Source organism: Patiria miniata, unplaced genomic scaffold (genome assembly GCF_015706575.1).
Source record: "Patiria miniata isolate m_02_andy unplaced genomic scaffold, ASM1570657v1 HiC_scaffold_21, whole genome shotgun sequence".
In the NCBI taxonomy this organism is placed as follows: domain Eukaryota; kingdom Metazoa; phylum Echinodermata; class Asteroidea; order Valvatida; family Asterinidae; genus Patiria; species Patiria miniata.
The window spans coordinates 5,601,492-5,619,459 of record NW_024037060.1 but is presented as its reverse complement, the minus strand read 5'-3'; the positions used below and the strand labels follow the sequence as shown (position 1 = coordinate 5,619,459).

The window sequence follows — 17,968 nt, the reverse complement described above, 5'->3', positions numbered from 1 at the left end:
TGTAAGGAAAAGTTACCAGAAAAAAAATGGGATTTACATGGAATTCTGTACACATTGCTCGCAACTTGTTCACAGCCATTTTTGTTTTACACAAAAAATGTACCAAAAGGAAGTTTTTTTCTTGGCAAAGCAGTTCCATAAAATTGGGCCGAAACATGCTTAATACATGTATAACAGGTACCAAAAACAATTATTTGTGATACCCAGAGATCTGACAAGACTATTGCAGTAAAGTTGTCCACAAGAAAAAAATGCACACATGTACATTGTACATGTATACACTGTACCAGTACATGTATTGTGTACATGTACATGTGTACACACATGATTCATGCATTTGCATGGTGCGTGTACACATGAACACGCATTGTGCAATGCACATTACTGAAGGTAAACAAAACCCACCCTTTAACAATCAACAATGCAGTGTACTACTGGGGATTTCATGATTTCAGTTTCTGTTACATGTACATGTACAATCAAAGTAAAAGGAGACCACTACATGTATACTTAACCACTTTGTATTAATTTTTTACTAGGGCTTTTTGCACTGTTTCCATAAACTGTGTTTTATTTCTCAACTTAACCATGGCATTTTTTACACATTACATGTGTATCTCTTCAGTTCAAGTTTGTTTGTCTCCAAACAGAGTTTTGAAAGAAAAAAAAATGATTCATAAAATACTGCTGGAACCAAAAACTCAGCAGTTACTTTTGTGTGAATATTATCAATGAGATGCTTGTACGCGCTAGATAAACCTCGTGGGAAGAACTGAGTGCATTTCCCCCAACAGTTCTTGGAATCTACTCAGAAATTTGAAGGGATTTAAAATTTGTCAGTAGTTTTCTTAGTCTTGTTTCCAGTCTAACACAGTATGGATTCCACAGTGGATTCCATGTTAATTCTCAAGTGGGGAGTTCATGTGTCCTTCAATCAGTTCAATGTCCAAACCTACCTTCTAAACCGGCAATACATGTATTTTCTCAAAACCCTTGTAAACAGGAAATAATTATCAACTGGCCTGATGTGAATTCTTTGGGTTAACCAAACTTTGGGACCGACTTTACATTTTAAATAAAAATTGTGACGTTTCCCACCCATACTTTCCTTCATACTAGGTACATGTACGTTGGGTGTACAAGTACATGTCAAATAAAGCACACATTGTATCTAGATGCACAAGTGTCTATGAAATAAAGTGAAGTATACATATTATTAATATTTATCTGCAACTGGAACGCCCTGATACAGCCTTACTTTATAGCTCCCTACTGGAGGCTGACTTGCTTCGTGTAACAGGAAACAATTCATTAATTTTGCACACGTAAGTCATTGATCATTTTATTGCTATGACCTGTCTCAGCTGCTGTGACTGTCTCCTTCATTGGGGAATGAGTTAGTCGACCCGTTGGAACTTAGCGAGTTGGTTGAGGTGGACGGTAACGTTCTAGGTGAGCTCTTGTCCCGCAACGCCTGCGAGAGCAGCTTGCCGCCGTCAGCCACGGCGTTACAACACAGCCCTAATCGTTGCAAGAGTTCCGTGTTGTGCAGGTCCAGGGATGCCGCTCGCAGGCAGCTGGCCAACTGGATGCAGGAGCTGGCGATGCTCATGCAGCCACCGAGTATCGCTGTCTGGATCTTACGGCCACTCTCGCAAAGCTGCGCGGGAGTCCCTATGTGTTCTCTCTCTGTGGCGTACTCGACTAGAGCTTGGCAAGATTGCACGAGAGGTTTGGCAAAAGTGATGCACCGTCCTCGATTAGCCTCATCCAGTGTAACTTTGTACCTCCGGATGCTCAAGAGAAGTGTGCTGGTGCAGGAAGTCACGCTCTTGATGGCAAGCTTAAATTGCTCCTTGTGGAAAGGGTCGTCACTGGCATCGCTGGCGAGCTTGCTGGCGTTCGTTAAGACGGTTAGATTCTTGGCAATCTCTGTGGAGATGTCCACTACAACTTGCGGAGTGAGCTCCATGAGTGGGGTGCACTGCAGCCTCATGCAGCAATGCTCTATGTCAAACCTGGCTCGGGATATCTTATACCGATCGATGATCCCGGGCACAGCTTGCTTTGATCCCGATTCGCTGATCGCGGCCAGATACGCAGCGTGGCTGGAACACTCTATGATGTTCACAACAAGGTCCGTCAACTCATTCAGCATCTCAGCTGTTTCCTGTAGCTTTCCTGTGAGGAACTGCAGTCGTATTTCCCGGCTTAATATCCCTACCCCTTTGGTCTTGGCGATGAGCGTGTCCCGGCACTTGGAGAAAGACTCCCCCACCGCGCCCGTCACGTTGTCCGTGTTCACAGGCCGCGTGTCGCTGGTCAACAGCAGCAAATCGGCCACAGTCTGCATCTTGGCGGTGCACAGGTTGCAAACGACACTCAGTGATAGCGGACTGAAGAGGTCGTTGTCATTAGCTGGGGCGGCCATACCGTGAGGGCTCCATCTACGAGCGAGACTGACGAGATGGACACTGCAGCTCCGAACCGCACCGGCCGTCTCCTGCCTGGGTAGAGATGGTCTGTCCGTACATGCCCCCGACACACAATCAACTGCATTATCATCCCACTTCCAAATCACTTTGTGGCGACACAAAAGACAAAGCTCCTCCTTCCTGTCGATAAGTCAAAGGAGATCAGCGGCTGATGGGTGGAGCCTAGATGAGGCATCCCTTAGTGATGATGATTGCAGAGGACGTGTAGGATTATCCCAGACTACAAGAACACAAATCAGGAAATGCGATACATATGCTCAGAATTACACAATGAACTTCCAATTTTCATCAGACTACTCTCCGTTTTGCTGAGAGAGTAATTAACCCAAATTGAACATTACATACCCACCTATGGGAAATACAGTGAGTGGCCACCCAAAGTTTGAAGTATGTGAATATTATATCAGTCACAAGAATTCCACACTTTGTCTTTCATCAAATTGTCAGCCTTTAACAAACAGTAACTTCAAGATCACATGTTCTGGCACACTGTACACAAACTAATCTGTCGTACCATTGCACTAGAGTACTAATGAGGAGGGATGGGACAAAATAACAAATGGCTCATTTTCAAGCAAACTCAATTCCTTTTAATAATTGTCTTGATCAATTCACAACCACAAAGTTAACAACAGACTTTTTTGTGGAAACATTTTATCTTCGATACCCCTACCTATAAAATCAGGAAAATATGCTTCCTTGTAAGTTACTTGGTGAGGAAATCTTAAAAATTGAAGGATTTTTTTTTTTTTTACTGTGATTCATGGGAAAGAATGTTGCAACCTGATGCCATTTTTTTCTTCGTATAAATCGCCTCATTAAGGTCAGTCATTGCAAAAATGTTGAAAAGACACGAATCTTGGACAGAGTAACATTGACAATCTTGTTAGGAAACCGCTGAAGTGGCGTCTGGAGACTACATTCTTTCCGACTCATGTGTTCTGTGCATAAGAGCAGCAGCAGCAAAAAAAACATTCCTGTGAGTTCCATTTTTTAAAGTCCTGTTTTAAAGCAAGAGCACGTCTCAGCATGCATAAAAATGTTGAACAATTTACATAGCACTACCAAGGATATCAAAGTGCAAGTTCAATTGCAAGTTACAAATGGATACAGCTGCAATTTGGGAATTATTTTTGGAAAGAAAAATAATTCAGATTGCCAAACTGGCTTTGAGATGATTCCTCAAATATCCGGTCAGGTTGAAAATGCTGAGCCCTCCATTTTTTAATTTTTTTTTTATTTGTACATTTTCAGGTCAATCCAGTCAGCAACAAGTTAGCAGCAGTTGTATTCATTTTCAATTTTTTTTAAATTTCTTAGACATATATTAGAATTTGTTTATGAATCCATATAGCCCTTGTTAGTCCCATTCTACCGGTATGGCCATGCACTGGACTTACACAGCTATTCAACTTGCGTGGCCAAGCAATATAATGGGGCCCGGAGCCTTAGCCTTCGTCAAGGCAATTTAAACCTTTGTGTTAAGCAACAGGATTTAATACATTTTTTTTCTGATGATTGTAGTACTTTAATTTATATTTCATGCGTGGGCACTTGACTGTGAACATTAAAAGACTCACCTGGTTTTGAAATGGATCAGCAATGCCAACACACCACGCCTGCCTGCAGTCGTACTCGTACTTTATTGTAGTGAAGATGCTGCAGTTAAGTTGATGGCACCCTGCCACTGACGTGACAGACTGGCAAATAATGAGGACACAAGACGGAAGGTGCTTGGCAAATGTTCAGCTGATTGACAAATGCTAGCGATAGAATTCAACCTTCAGAGAAATGGTTCGATGACGAAACGGGGTCCCGCGGGGATTTTGCTACATCATACATGTCATACGTACCGGTGCATGTGTGGTGCGTTCGAGGAAACAAGACTAGAGCGAAGGCGATGCGGACGATGTCGGTCGGTGGACACTGGTGAAATGCTCAAACTTAACACCGTTTTCACTTCGTTGGGATCAGAATATAGAGAAATTACAGGTGACAAACGTCAAGCTGAAGGACATTTACAAATCCAAAACATCTTCATTATTTACACTTCAGCTGAAATGGTGATATTTTCTTGCCTTCCTGGTCGCCTCACTCTTGCGCAAAATGTTATGCAGCTGGAGCTATTCGAGCAAAGTCCAGTATATCGATGGTAGAAGTGATGTGAAGTGCAGATACCAGACATTTTACTCTCAGACTATTTGTTGTTGGTAATAGCGCCACCATGCTGTATAAACACGTTAGTTTATTCATCAGTCCAGGAGGCAAACTCGTTTTATAAAATAGGCCTAAACTAAACTTTAAATGGCCCGTTTTAAAGTTGTTTTCCCCCAAGACTGAAATTAAGTACCTTTGCCTCAATTTAGCATCCATCAAAATTTTACGCCTTTGCATAATAAGGACAGTAACAGCGAGCACAGTTTAAAGACGCCTCTGATTTACTGTTCTTTTTTAAAAGTTGAACAAAAAATTGACTTGAGCTGCCGGGTTAGAACCTACGACCTCCGGATCGCCGTTCCGGTCAGAAGCCATAAACCCGCAAGCCAGATTTGTGGTTTATTTGAGAGAAAAAAAAACGAATATTCAGTAATCACCACTTTAAGTTATTGGGTTTTTTTTCCGACGGAAAGAATGTTGCATCCTGACGCCACTTTTTCATCATTAAAGGGAAAATACAACATTTGCAAACATAAAAAAATAAAACTACCAAATCATTTTGAAATACCTTGCTGGACTGTTAGTGAATGACAGTGTAAAGCATCCTGTAAAATCATGGCACCTGGTATACTGTCATTTTCAAGAAAAGTGGTATTTTTGTATCAATTTCCAACGCTTATCGGCCGATCAGCGTTGGAAAAAACTGGCTTTTTTTTCAAATACTGGCCCCAGTTGACCATCGCACTTGTTTGCAATCGATTACACACCTATGAACGGGTACAAGCCAGCTAGACTGGTTCCCTGACCTTACAATTCCCCAATGTATGTAAACTGCTCTGTTTCTTCTTAAATGAAGTCAGGGAACCAGACTACAGGAAAATGATTGTTTTTCTTGGTTTTTATAGCATTTTCGAACCCAAAACCTCAAAAAAGTCAGTGTAACTATATTTGCTATATATTTCCAACCCCCCAATTCCATCTATTTCTGAAAATTACAGCAAAAGCAAATGATGTATATTCCCTTTAACTCAATGTAGGTCACATTGCAGAAATGTTAAAATAGACATGAATCTGGGACTGAGAAGCATTTCCAATTTTGTAAGACTACTTTGAAAATGCGCTTGGGCTTTGTACACAAAGAAGTGGCGTCTGCACTTCCATATCAGTTGCTCTCGAATTCGGAAAGAACTTAATCGTCAGCGCTGATATCGAAGGCGAAACTAAACCGAGATGGCGTGAGTGATGGGGATGGGGGCCGGGGCCCGGGGGGGGGGGGGGGGGCACGACCCCATCCGGCTCGAGGCATTTTGCCTTGCCCAGAATTTAAGGCAAGTTAAAAGCTTTTTATTGTTTCAAACATACACAAACACAAGAGCGCCCCCTGACCCTCCACATGCTTCACTTTATAAAATTGAATTTTCTTAGATTGGCATATCCCCCCCCCCCCCCCCTGAGAGATTTCCTGAATTTCCTTAATTTTCTTGGATTTGCCGATTTTGTCCTATTTTTGTATTATTTGTAACAAGCGTTTGTTTTTGTTTTCAAGCAGGTTGGGTAATCGGGGTGAAACTAGAGAATAACACATTACCGGTAACCTATGCAACTCCCTCTAAACTCTCGCAAAATATTTCTGCGACAATATGGAATTGTTCAGTGTGTATTAGCATTTTGTACTTCGTCTATGGGTGCACTCCTGTAAATAGGCCAGAAATCCGTCCGCCGAGCTCATGAATAAAAGTTATACCCTCAAAATATTCTATATTAGAGAGTTGTGAGAGCCATACAATTGGTGAATTGAAGAGATATGGTAATGAACCTCTGGCCCGGACTTGGGGCTTCCAATTCTGAGCATTTTGGATGCTATTTGGCTAAAGTGGCGCTATTTTACCATGTTGTGGAGGGATCGTTTTTCAAGTTGGCACTTTTCCGCTTTGGGGAAAATAGGGGTCGTCTTCTTTGGGTGGGAATATCTCGAAAAGTCAATGGTCAACCCACCCAAAAATGAAAAGAAAATGAAAGATGACACATTGATCATCATTTTTCTGTGCAGCTTGAATACCTGTGAGAGTGAGTATTTTTAAAAGAATTTTGAAGTATGCGCATTTAGCACTAGTGTCTATGGGATTTGTTTTGCAGGGTTGCACCCCTATGCATTTCAGTAACTACTGCTGTTTCTGTATAGCGCCCTCTTTAGTGGCATATATTTTGTGACCTTACACGCAACACTTTTTGTGCAGCTGTACAACTGAAGATCGGTCAATATAATTATGTCTAATTGGTTTCGACAAGAAGTTCCTTTTTTGCACGTTGTTAATGAGCAAATTATATGTGATTTTATTAGCAGCTTACACAAAAAAGCACCAAAGCGCTCATTTCCATTGAACTGTTAAAAACGTAATTAAATACGCCTACCTTCTTTTGTATATTTCTCATTTCTTTATTATATTCTTAGCCTAAAAATAATGTATTTACTCTTTGTGAAAGGGACAGACCCGGTACAAGCTTGGGCTTATTTTCTGAATACAGTGAAAACTCGATACGTCAAAACCTATTAACGAAAAATCCCTTCTGGCTCAAAGTAAAAACTTATTCCCATCAATTGTTGTTGAATAGAAAATCAATTTTCTAACTCGAAACTCTGCTTAACTTAAGTAAGTTTTTGAGGCTTTGCATGATGCAGATACCAACGAATAAAAGGTTTGCGGAAACACCATGTGCGAATAATTTCTCAACTAAGAGAATAGTTCTGAAAAGAACCAGAGGTTTGACTTATCGGGATTCCACTGTATTCAAAATTACGTTTTATGTTTGCATGTGCTTGTATTTTGTTCGCTTGTATTTTGTACTGGCTTTATAATACTATGCAATGAAACTGAAGATAAATGAAAACTCGCAGAGGAAAGAATAAAACCAGACGTACACTTCCCTTTGACAGTTTTGTATTTTGCATCTTTATGCTAAATTAATACACACCAACCCAAACAAAAGTATTTTCAATAACATTTAAATTTGCAACAAAATAAATAGGCTCGCGAAATCTACAATAATTTAGAGCATAAAGCTGCATATATGGTACACGCTGTATCTATAAAGCATGCATATTACACATTGCATATAGCTATTTAAAAAATTAAAAAAACGTTGAAACAAAACCCATGAACTGCACGGCTAATGTAATCTGCTTTCCACAAAAAAAATATTACTTCACATTACTAAAACACCCAAACACACAGCAATGTATATTATTAAAAAACTCCAAAAATAAAACAAAGATTTAAAATGCACCATTATAAATCAGCAAAATATTTTGGGGTATCGGGGCTCCAATGTGATTTTTCTGTCCTTAAATGTAAGAGAAAAACCACTTCAGATTAAATTTGTTCCAGGCAGCATTTAACAAGTTTCTGAGATCTTTTTTCAGGTCTAAGATTTTATTTATTTATTATCCACATCCAACAGCAGAAAAACCGCTAATTACAGGACTGGGTTTAAAATTCCAAACGAGTAATTATAAAAAAAAATATTGATTTTAAAAAGAACCCCAAAAAACCCGAACTTTAAGATTTTAAACTAAAAATGCCGACTTGATTTTTTTAAAAATTTGGTTGGGGGGGGGGGGGGGGGGTCTTCATCCTTCCTTGCCGAAAATGTCTTGCAGCTATCCCAATGTGTAAAAATTAGGTTACTATTTAAATGAAGCCTTACATTATGAATCATGGATCAAGAGACATGCAAGGATATCCTGTTTCCACCGTCAAAAATTGGCACTTCATCACTTTAAAACATAACGCAGCAGTTATTTCACACTGAAAAGATTGTTCAACAGAAAGGAGAACATCATCAATGCTATAATTGCAGTTCATACTAGTGACCCACTTCACAATGGACCGATCCAGTAAGCCCCGCCCACTGCGCAGGTAGGAAAATTACCACGTGCTCCTCTCCAATGCCACACTGCATTTTCCTGCCGCGCGCATCATACGCGCGTGCACGCATGTCGGACTTCTGTGCACGCACGTCGGACATAAATCACGGCTGTGATTGGTCAGAACACCATGGGGCGGTGCTTACTGGATCGGTCCATTCGGAAGTCAGCACAACTGCAGAGTGTTGTGCATGGGCCTTCTATAATTAAGGAATGTTTAATGTCGCACATCATGCAAATGCTGTCTATTTTGGGCTCGTAAAGCACTTAATGTGATGCCGTTCTTTAGCGACACATTTGGGCACAGATTTACTGGACCCATGTTACCTGATCAACTCCGTCTCGGTTGATAAACAACATGACCTAACTCATTAGATGCGTATTTTGGGCCTGAAAGTTAAATTGTCCGTGCTTTGAGTGGCGTCAACTGCCTCATTAAAACAGAGCCAAATATCTCACTTTAGAAAACTCTTTGTAATTTATGTTTAAAAAACACCTCTGATTTTAAGATACCGCATTATGAAATTATCCATTACAATGCTGCAAGTGTAAGTTTCATAACTATGAACAATTGAAGAATGTTTTAAAAATGCCTCTGTTCGCCATTTTAGACATTTCATGTCTAAAACAGAGACAGTTTCTGAAACATTTCAGGGGCATTTTTATGGCCAACACGGCGGCATTTGCTTTAAATGTGTAATCCTAATTTTCAATGCTTCAGACATAAATTTTGTGACGTGGTATGTCAAACTCGGGCACTTTTGAGCAAGAAGTCATTTTGAGTTAATGCAATATTAGTAAATATACACCTTGTTCTTTCAAAAGCTGCTTTGGTTTTTGAAACTGGATATTCTAAAACGAAGTTATTAAATTTTGAAATCGGACTGTCTGAAATGTTACGTGCATTTTTAGTCATTTCAGAACAAAATCTTGAACAAAGTGTCATTTTGTGTCCAAAAATAATTTGTCCATGAAATGTCAGTTTGAAACTTACATAAAATGTTTTAATCAGCATCATCACGAATGTAAAAAAATCTGAAAATGACCTGTCATTTTGCAGCCGTTTCTTCATTCGTAGCTCTACCTGATTCTGCCTGGTTTTGACATACCACGTCACAATTTTTATCAAGAACAAAGTGGTTTCACACATTTTCAGTACAGAGTCTAATAACCGAAACATTACAGTTGTTGCATTCACTACAAATAGGCTAAAATCAAATAACCACTATGACTTTGAAAATGATCATATAAAACGTTCATACATACATGTACATGGTACATTTAAGTACTGTTTAGGATCACTTGTTGGAACCAGCAACAAATGTGGAGAATCTAATTTTATATACCCAGTGAAATTAACTCTAACCACCTAGGCCCTCTGGCTAGGATGCAACCTCAATCCTGCAAAATCCTGCGATTGCCACCAATAAAAAATTAGATTCAGCCTCAATCCTCCAAAATCATCCATTATTTTCTTGAATTTAGTCTGTGGAGGGTGACCACTGCCTCAATCCTCCAAAATCCTATGCCAATTACGGCTATGGTTTGAGGCAGTGCGAATGGCGTTTAGAAGCAGTGCAGAGTAAATACGAGAAAAACACAGGGCTGATTTATGCATGGCTGAACATAACCAATGCAGGATATGGCCTACTGGCTCAACATAATGCATCCTCCACAAAAAAGAGTTACATCTTTGCCATTCATCCTCAATCCTCTAAAATCATCCAAAACCGGCAGGAGGATTTTGGAGGATTGAGGAGGGATTAAGCATTATTTATGTTTATAACATTCTTCTCCAAACCAGGTTTTTAACTTTTTTTTATCATTCGATTTATGCATAATACATGTACTGCATGACTTTGTGTATGCATTTATTTTTTTTCTGCACAAAGCTGCTGTGATAAGTTACAACAAAGCAAGAAATCACGCTTAACAATGCTCAACTCAATTAGAATATAAACTTTTTTTGAGTGGTATAATTTTTCCATGCTAAGAAAACTTGTGTTCAGCAGCTTCAAGAAATTTGAACCAGGTCACAATTGGATGCTAGTTAAGAGTGATTTAAAATTGGCAAAGACACGGAGTGAACACTGTTGACGCAACACTTCACACATCTCATCAAAGTCCAAATGAATTTGATTTTTAGTTAAAATTGCATGTAGAAGACGCAAGGGTCATGTGATCAGGTGACTTTTGCACAAACAGAACTATTCCACTCACAGCAAAATATTTAGCAAAGATAAACATGGCTTTAAAAAAAAATCTGGCAAGTTGGATAATTACTAACAATCTTATGCACATAATAAAACACAGCAGCTACGCAAAACAGAAATGAACAAAGAGATATTGTACAAAAACTTAGCTACGTACGTGTATCTAACATGAAATAACTGTCTAAGGTACAAGCACCATTTTAAATTGATGAATGGTGCTCACGTCAAGTTTCTTTTTATAATAAGTACATGTACAGTTAAAAACTAATCTTGAATTTGTATATATTTCATTGCCTTTATCTTACTGATTTCATTACTGTTCCATAAAATTATTTAAAATAAAAAAAAAAAAATCACATTTCAGCCTTCCACTTCAGTTACAAATGACACAGAATAAAAAGAAAACCACTGGGGAAGAGTCTAACAGAAGAGAGGCACTTGTTTTCGTATTTTAAGAATTTGTTCATGTTTTGAAATAATATAATAAGTACAGATGGAAAGCCGGCTTTCACAGAACATTTAGTCAGTTATGAAAATATATAAAAAAAGGAGTTTTTACTGAAATAAGGGGTTGCCTTGAACTTATTGTTATCACTGGTAAACTGGTAGTATTCATTGATAAAGAAGTTTCATACTCTCTGAAAGACTTTGTACAGACATGTCACTCAGAAATTGACAGTGTAGTTGGTCTGTAAGGGAATACCCTGTATCGTTACTGTTGGCACCCGGAATGCAATACTGACACATACTGGCAACCTTCCTAGCTTGCTCAGTGGCCATCCAGTCCTGTAACACTCGCTCCTGTGAGCTGGTTCCCTGCAGGAGGTCAGCCTGTGGGCCCCATAACAAACACTGCAGCATGTTGATGGCTTGACTGGTCCCCAGCCGATCCGAGGACTTTTTCCTCAGGAGCTCCCCGGCAAGTCGGCCGAGTCCCTGGGAGTACCTGGATCTAATTGGGATGGGCGGCAAGTGGGCCGGTTTGTACTCCTGCGTGATCAAACTTGTCTTGACGGCAAATGGGTTAGTCCGGTGGAGGAACTCGTACACCAGGAGCCCGACGTCAAATTCTGCAATCTTCTCCTCGAGTTGTTCAGGCGATCCGTAGATGTCCCCGGGACTGTCCCCCTGTGATTCTCGCTGGAGGTGGCTCATGAGGAGATTGATCTGAAGTAATGATCCTCCACCAGGCAGGCTTGAATCGACGAGCAGCAAGTCGTCTGGTTTAAGACTTCTCAGACATACCCGGTGCATCTGCAGGTGCTGGAGTCCCTGGAGTACCTGAAGCAGCAGCAGAGTGACGTCGTGCTCATATTTCTCTGGGAGGTACTCATGCATCTCTCTGTTGTGGCTCACATAGTTCCTAATGTGAGTTACTGGGGCCTTGTCCGTCACGACCACGGCTGTTTCAACCCTCTCCCCATTCTGGCCGTTGGACGTCTCCTTCGGACCAACTTTTGATTGGTTGCCGGTTGCCTTAAGCATGTGATGCCGGACTGGTTCAATTGAGGCATGGCAGATATTTAAGACATTGGGATGAGCTGATATCATCTGGATGCACTGAGCAACATGAAGGAGGGTAGATGCTTTGGTAGCATCTGTACCGATCTGGTAAAAGAAAAAAAATCAAGGATTAGACTTAAGGAGATTATTAGACTTAAGGAGATTATTTTTACATCGATTCTGTCAACGATTCAAGTGGAAGTCAGACTCGAGCATGTTCTTTTACTTGTGCCTTGAAATATTAAGAAACAACTTCTTTCAAGGTTAATGAGCCTTGTTTACCTCGTCATGAATTGCAGAAAAGGTGAATCCATTTGTAAATTTTCAAAACAAGTGTTAAAGGCGGAAAATCTTGGAGGATGTTTTCCCTGTAATTCTTAAAATTTTATTTTTGACCTTGAAAAGAATGATGAGCAGTTTCACACTGGCTTACAACTATCGCAAAACAAAACTGTACACTTTTACATTATTTACTTACCATCACAGCGGAGACCACGTTCTCTTGCTGTGGATGAGCAATCCTGTAGAAGGCTCCACCTGGTACAGTACAGCAAGGTTGATCCTCAAGTAGATGGGGTTCCTCCCAAGGTCTCATCACGCCAACATCAGCCTCATCGATCCCAGCATGCCCTGGTGCTGCCACGGCTAGCCTGGCTAGAGCCATCCTGTTGATGTCAGAAATGTCCTTGCAGATGCCAGGATCCCCCACTGAGTTACTGGACTCTTCTCCATTCTCCACTGGTGCTGTCCATGCACACTGTGTTTCAGCATCCACAGTGAACATCACCGAAGTGGCGGACTTCTTAGCCTCAGAGGTTCCCAGTCCCCTCTGCTTGATCTCTATATTGCTGTAGATGTTCACAAACGAGGGCTCCTTCTCCGAGCTCTTCTGCGGTGCAATGATCCTCACAGGGCGTTTGGGCTGAGCCTGAGTGTCACCCTCCGCCTTCTTTGTTTCAAACGAGCGAGGGGTTTTCAGCGCTGATTTCAGAGGAGACGTTCCTGCCGATACGATTGGTTGAGCACCTGGCAGCAGGTCATACGTCTTGGTGAAATCCGGGTCTGATGAAGTTTGTCTCATAAAGCCAGGTGGTATGACGTTTGATTCTTTGTTGGATGGTAAATTCTCAAAGCCTGTTGTCATGTTGCGCCGTCTACGTTCTGGCTTGGGAGGGGCATGCCTTTTCTGTCTCTGACGAAGTACTCCTGTAGCAATCGGAGTAAAAGAACTGCATCTGAACTCAAATAAGTAGTTTTTTCTTCCCATGGTTACTTTCGTTTCTACTGTATATTTACATTTTCAAATGTATCTAGGAGTTGAACGCAATTGTTTGTTATAAAACAAGAGGCGGCATTTAACTTGTTTTTACAAGTCTATTTGTGATGGTGACTGTCATCCAAAGCAATAGCAAACATGACCCAGTCAATATGAATAGAGTACCCAATAGAGCTGCTGAATAGAGTATTGTGTCATTGTTCTGGTTCACTCTGGTTCGCACGCTGATTTCTTCACACACTTAAGCTGTGCGCATGGAACACAATACGCCGCAAACTTCGGTACTCTATATGAGCAAGTCAACTGGATTCATGAAAAAGGTAAAAATATTATTAAAGCGATTTTATCCTGATAAGGAGCATCAGTAGAACTCACCTGTATTTTCGTACTGCACCATAGTGTCACCGTAACTTGCTCTTCTCCTACTTCGAGGTGACAAGGAAGAACTCTTCCGCAGGGGTAGGAAGTCTTCTGTGGAACCACTTGGAGAGTCAAGAGTGCCTGCCATCCAACTTGCTGGCCTGCCTGATGCAGGTGGTTCAGGAGCTCTTCGTTTGTTAGAGGAGTTGGCCCGCATTCGGACACCTGACCCGTCTGAGTCATCAGCATTTTGCTCAGGGGAGGTGCTGAGACTTGGTGACTGCAGGTCAGAGTGATCGATGAAAGCTGTCCTTTCTCCCCGGTAGGCGTTGATTACATCCATCCGATCCATGGAGTTCCTCTGGGCATCTTCTTCTAACCTTAACTGATGGACACTCTCAAGCCATTTCTCAACCACGGTGGCATCAAAGTCCCTCTCAGGGCTCCCTCGATCATCCCGTTTCCTCCTCCGTCTCCATGGAAGCTTGGACCTTTTAGACTTAGTCTCCTTGTTATTTGGACTTGGGTGCGGGGAGCTATCGGGTAACTGCACAACCTCTAAGCGGGTGCAGGGAATAGGAGGTGACAGGGGACGTGGAAGGGTGGCCACAGGGGACGTGGAATGGGGAGGGGAATTTCTTCCTTTGGATTCAGGGACAGATTTCCGCTTTTGAGTAGGGCTTTGAACTTTTCCCTTGGTTATTGGTGGTTGCCTACCTTGTGGAGACTGAGTTCTTCGTTGTGTCACAGGGGAAGTTTGTCTAGGCGTACTTTGAACTCGACTACCAGAGGTAACTTTTACTGGACTAGTAGCGGTCTCATTATGAGCCGTCTTAGTGGGGCTTGTTTTACGATCCATGGCCTCATAGACTGATCCAAACTGAGCTTCAGTTGGTGGAGAAGGAGCTGTGGGCTTCCCTGGCCTGACAGGGGAAGCCTCAGAAAGATCCATCTCACCAGATCGCCTTATTCCCTTGTTTGGAGGGGGAGGTGGAAGGCCACGGGGGAGACTATCAGGCAAGACATAAATGGCATCTTGGATGTCCCCGTTAGGAGGCTGTGGGGCAACACGCTTCTGCTTAGACTTTCCAACATCAGTGTTTGATCTGGCCACAGGGGAACTGGGTTTCTTGGCCTGAACATTTACCTTTGCATACAAAGGCTCTTCACCGAGTGGGTGTGTCTTGGACCGCCAGCGAGATTCGTTGCTGGACTGAGAGTTGTTGGAGTTCTGCTCCTGGAACCTTCGGGGTTTCCTGGGCTGCACCTTCTGCTTATACTTCTCTGGATTCATCGACTTTTCCTCAACTTCAGACAAATGCAGCTGAGTATCAGAAGTGGTCCTAACAGGTGGAACAGGTGGGATTTCTTTATCAACCTGTTTCATCTCCATTATAGGACGTAGGGGGGTCAAGTATCCGTAACTCTCTTCCCCACTCATTTCCGGAGTGTCCTTTGCAAGATCGCTTTTGGCCGACTCCATGTCCGATAAAACTGTTCCCACATTGTCATAGTTTTTAGGACTGATGAAAATTGGGACTTTGTAATTTGAAGAGTTCGAGTGTCTCCTCTTGTCAGACTTCTGACTCGTTTCTGATTCAGTTTCAGACAAGAGAATAGGAAAGGGTGGTGTGATGTCTCCATCAGCTTCACTAAGAGGAGATTTCAGGTCTTTGGTTCCAAAAACTTCCGAGTTTTGCTGCGTACTGTGGTCAGAAGACATATACCTTGGTGAGGGACTAAGGGGGAGTTTTGGGGATGCAGGAAATTCAACGTCTGGTGGATGCTCAGGCGGTTTTTGCAGCACATCCACAACTTTATAAGGTTTCGCGAGATGCCTAGAAGGGGAAAGCCTCTTTTCTTGCTGCTCGTTTTTTGAGTCGTTGCTCTCAAGGGATGTCTCTACTGATCCTCGGTAATGAGAGATGCTTCCATCCGCTGCCACAATCATCACCGGTTTCTCTGGGTGATCTAGAAAAGCCTTGATGTCTTCTTGGGAGTTGTCATTTCGCCTTGAGCTTATCTGCTTTGGGACTGACGAAGAACTTATACCAAAGAATATCTCAGAGCTTATCTTACTGCTTCTTACCACTTGCTTCTTGGCTGTAAGGTCCCGAGACCTGGGGGATTCATTGGTGGATATTGACACTACTTGCATCTCTTCCTTCTCAAGAGGCAGGAACACCTCAGGATCTGATGTTTGTCTCTGATGCCTGCTACCATTCACAATTGATGGTCTAGCAACCACTGTGCCTAGGTTTCGTGGCAAAGTATCATGCTTACTATGACCCGAAAAAGTCTGAAATGCTGTATTGGCAAATTCCTCTATGGTCTTTGCTTCAATTGTCCTTTGTCTCTCTTCGAGGTCCTGTCTGTTCAATGGCGGACTTGTGTCACTGTCCGAAATGGAAAGACTTCTGCTCACAGTCTGGCAATGATTTCCATTCAATTCGTTAAGATCCAGATATGGATTGGCAACGTGACGGAGGTTCCGGGCAACTTCTTGGAACTCCTGAAGCTTTTTGGAATCCGAGTTTGATTCCCTGGCAGTTTTGGAGATAGTGATTGATGACTTGCGTGATGTCCGGGCAGCCTTGCGATATTGTATCCCAGCACTGTCCCTTGTATTTAGGATTTTTTCACCTTCACTGATCCTACCGTTCCCACTGTGTTTGACAACCCTGAACAACTCAGAGCCTCTGTAATTTTCAATTCCATTGTCCGACACTGAATCAAATCCATTGCCTTCTTTGTTTTCATGGGCATCTGAAACAAGACTAAGATTGTTCAATGGGGTTTGATCAACAGGAATGTTTAACTTGAGACCACTTTCCCGCGAAGATCGCTTCAGACCAGCTTCTCTTGTCCTGCAAGCAGCTGACTTTCTTGGGATCTGCCGTCGTGGTCTTGTGTCCTTGCCATCAACCGGCTGCCCCACCTCCTCCGTGTTCATCACCGAGTCTGGAGCATAGTAGTCAGTTGAGATCTCACCACTCTCATCAGCCAGCAGTGAGTACCTGCCGTTCATGATCACTAGCTTTGCACTGGACGGCCTGTCCTCGTCTGATGAAGAATCTCGGGCAACATGGTTGGCATGAAGGTCCATGATTTGGGCATGGCCGTTCTTGTTCCCTCTCATGAACTGCCTGTGCTGGGCGTGAGACTTGAAGCATCGGCCGCACTGTGTGGCCTTGAAGCGATGCGGCACAAACGATGCACATGCGATATTGCTGGGCTTGTTATCCTCTTTCATCGTGTGAGGTCACGTCTCATGAAATCCTCCCTGAGGGGTAACTGGTAAACTCATGAAGCCTTGTTTCCTGTTCCGTGCTTCATGCTGTCCCTCCAATCTTCTTGAAGAACATCCAGCACCGTCTTAGACTGGTGGGAAAAAAAGAGCAAAACGTCTTTGAGTTATTGACAGTGTCTACATCAATTATCTCAATGCCACAGATCATGTACATGTACATGTGTACTATTTCACCAGATGTCTATTTTAAGAGGCTGTTACTCAATTCATGATTCAGATCTTAGGGAGGCAAATGTGAGGATGCCGAAATTCATACTTCCTGTTGATAACTTGAACACCGTGCATGATACACTTTTGTTAACAAGTGATGTTTTTTTTCCGCATGAGGACAAAAATTGATGAAAAGGCTAAAATCCTACTTTTCAATACCAACTTTGTCGTCATCAAATTCATAAGTACACTGTACACGTACCGGTACATGTATGTTCTCAGAAGATGTGAGAACTACCATACGTGTACACGAATCAAGTTAGAAATCATACCACGAACATGTGCATGGTGTCAATGCAAAAATAATACTGATACACATTGAAAATCGCTGCCCAACTGCATGTCTTACTACCTCCATGGTTACAAGATAATAGGATGCCAGGCAATCTGATCACAAAACTAACAAAGCTCATGAACATACCCATACATGTAATCCACAATCTGTTGTTTAATTCCAGTTAATCCGTCATGATATTCAAAAACTCCCGAGTAAATATCCCAGTGTCCTGGAAAAACTTG

The 17,968-nt window shown here is 42.0% G+C and overlaps 2 protein-coding genes across 6 annotated transcripts in view; both read right to left on the bottom strand.

Annotated features, from left to right (window-relative positions):
• Positions 1–702: 702 nt before the first annotated feature.
• Positions 703–4,641, bottom strand: LOC119729646 (talin rod domain-containing protein 1-like). Of its 2 annotated transcripts, none has more exons than XM_038202307.1 (2): positions 4,076–4,641; positions 703–2,715 (listed from the first exon to the last, which is right to left on the bottom strand). In XM_038202307.1, the coding sequence occupies exon 2, from the start codon at positions 2,429–2,431 to the stop codon at positions 1,361–1,363; it is 1,071 nt and encodes a 356-aa protein (XP_038058235.1). In that variant the 5' UTR covers positions 2,432–2,715; positions 4,076–4,641; the 3' UTR covers positions 703–1,360. The 2 variants fall into 2 exon arrangements, with proteins under 2 accessions (XP_038058235.1, XP_038058236.1); XM_038202308.1 differs by having other exon boundaries at positions 4,349–4,641.
• A 4,591-nt stretch (positions 4,642–9,232) lies between these two features.
• LOC119729717 (inactive tyrosine-protein kinase PEAK1-like) overlaps positions 9,233–17,968 on the bottom strand; it is a 30,347-nt gene continuing 21,611 nt past the window's right edge. For all 4 annotated transcript variants that reach the window (XM_038202414.1, XM_038202413.1, XM_038202416.1 and 1 more), the window contains 3 exons: positions 13,945–17,310; positions 12,772–13,499; positions 9,233–12,398 (listed from right to left, as the gene is read on the bottom strand). In XM_038202414.1, coding sequence (XP_038058342.1) covers positions 11,403–12,398; positions 12,772–13,499; positions 13,945–17,182 — 4,962 coding nt within the window. In that variant the 5' untranslated portion in view covers positions 17,183–17,310 and the 3' untranslated portion in view covers positions 9,233–11,402. The remainder of the gene's footprint in view (positions 12,399–12,771; positions 13,500–13,944; positions 17,311–17,968) is intronic.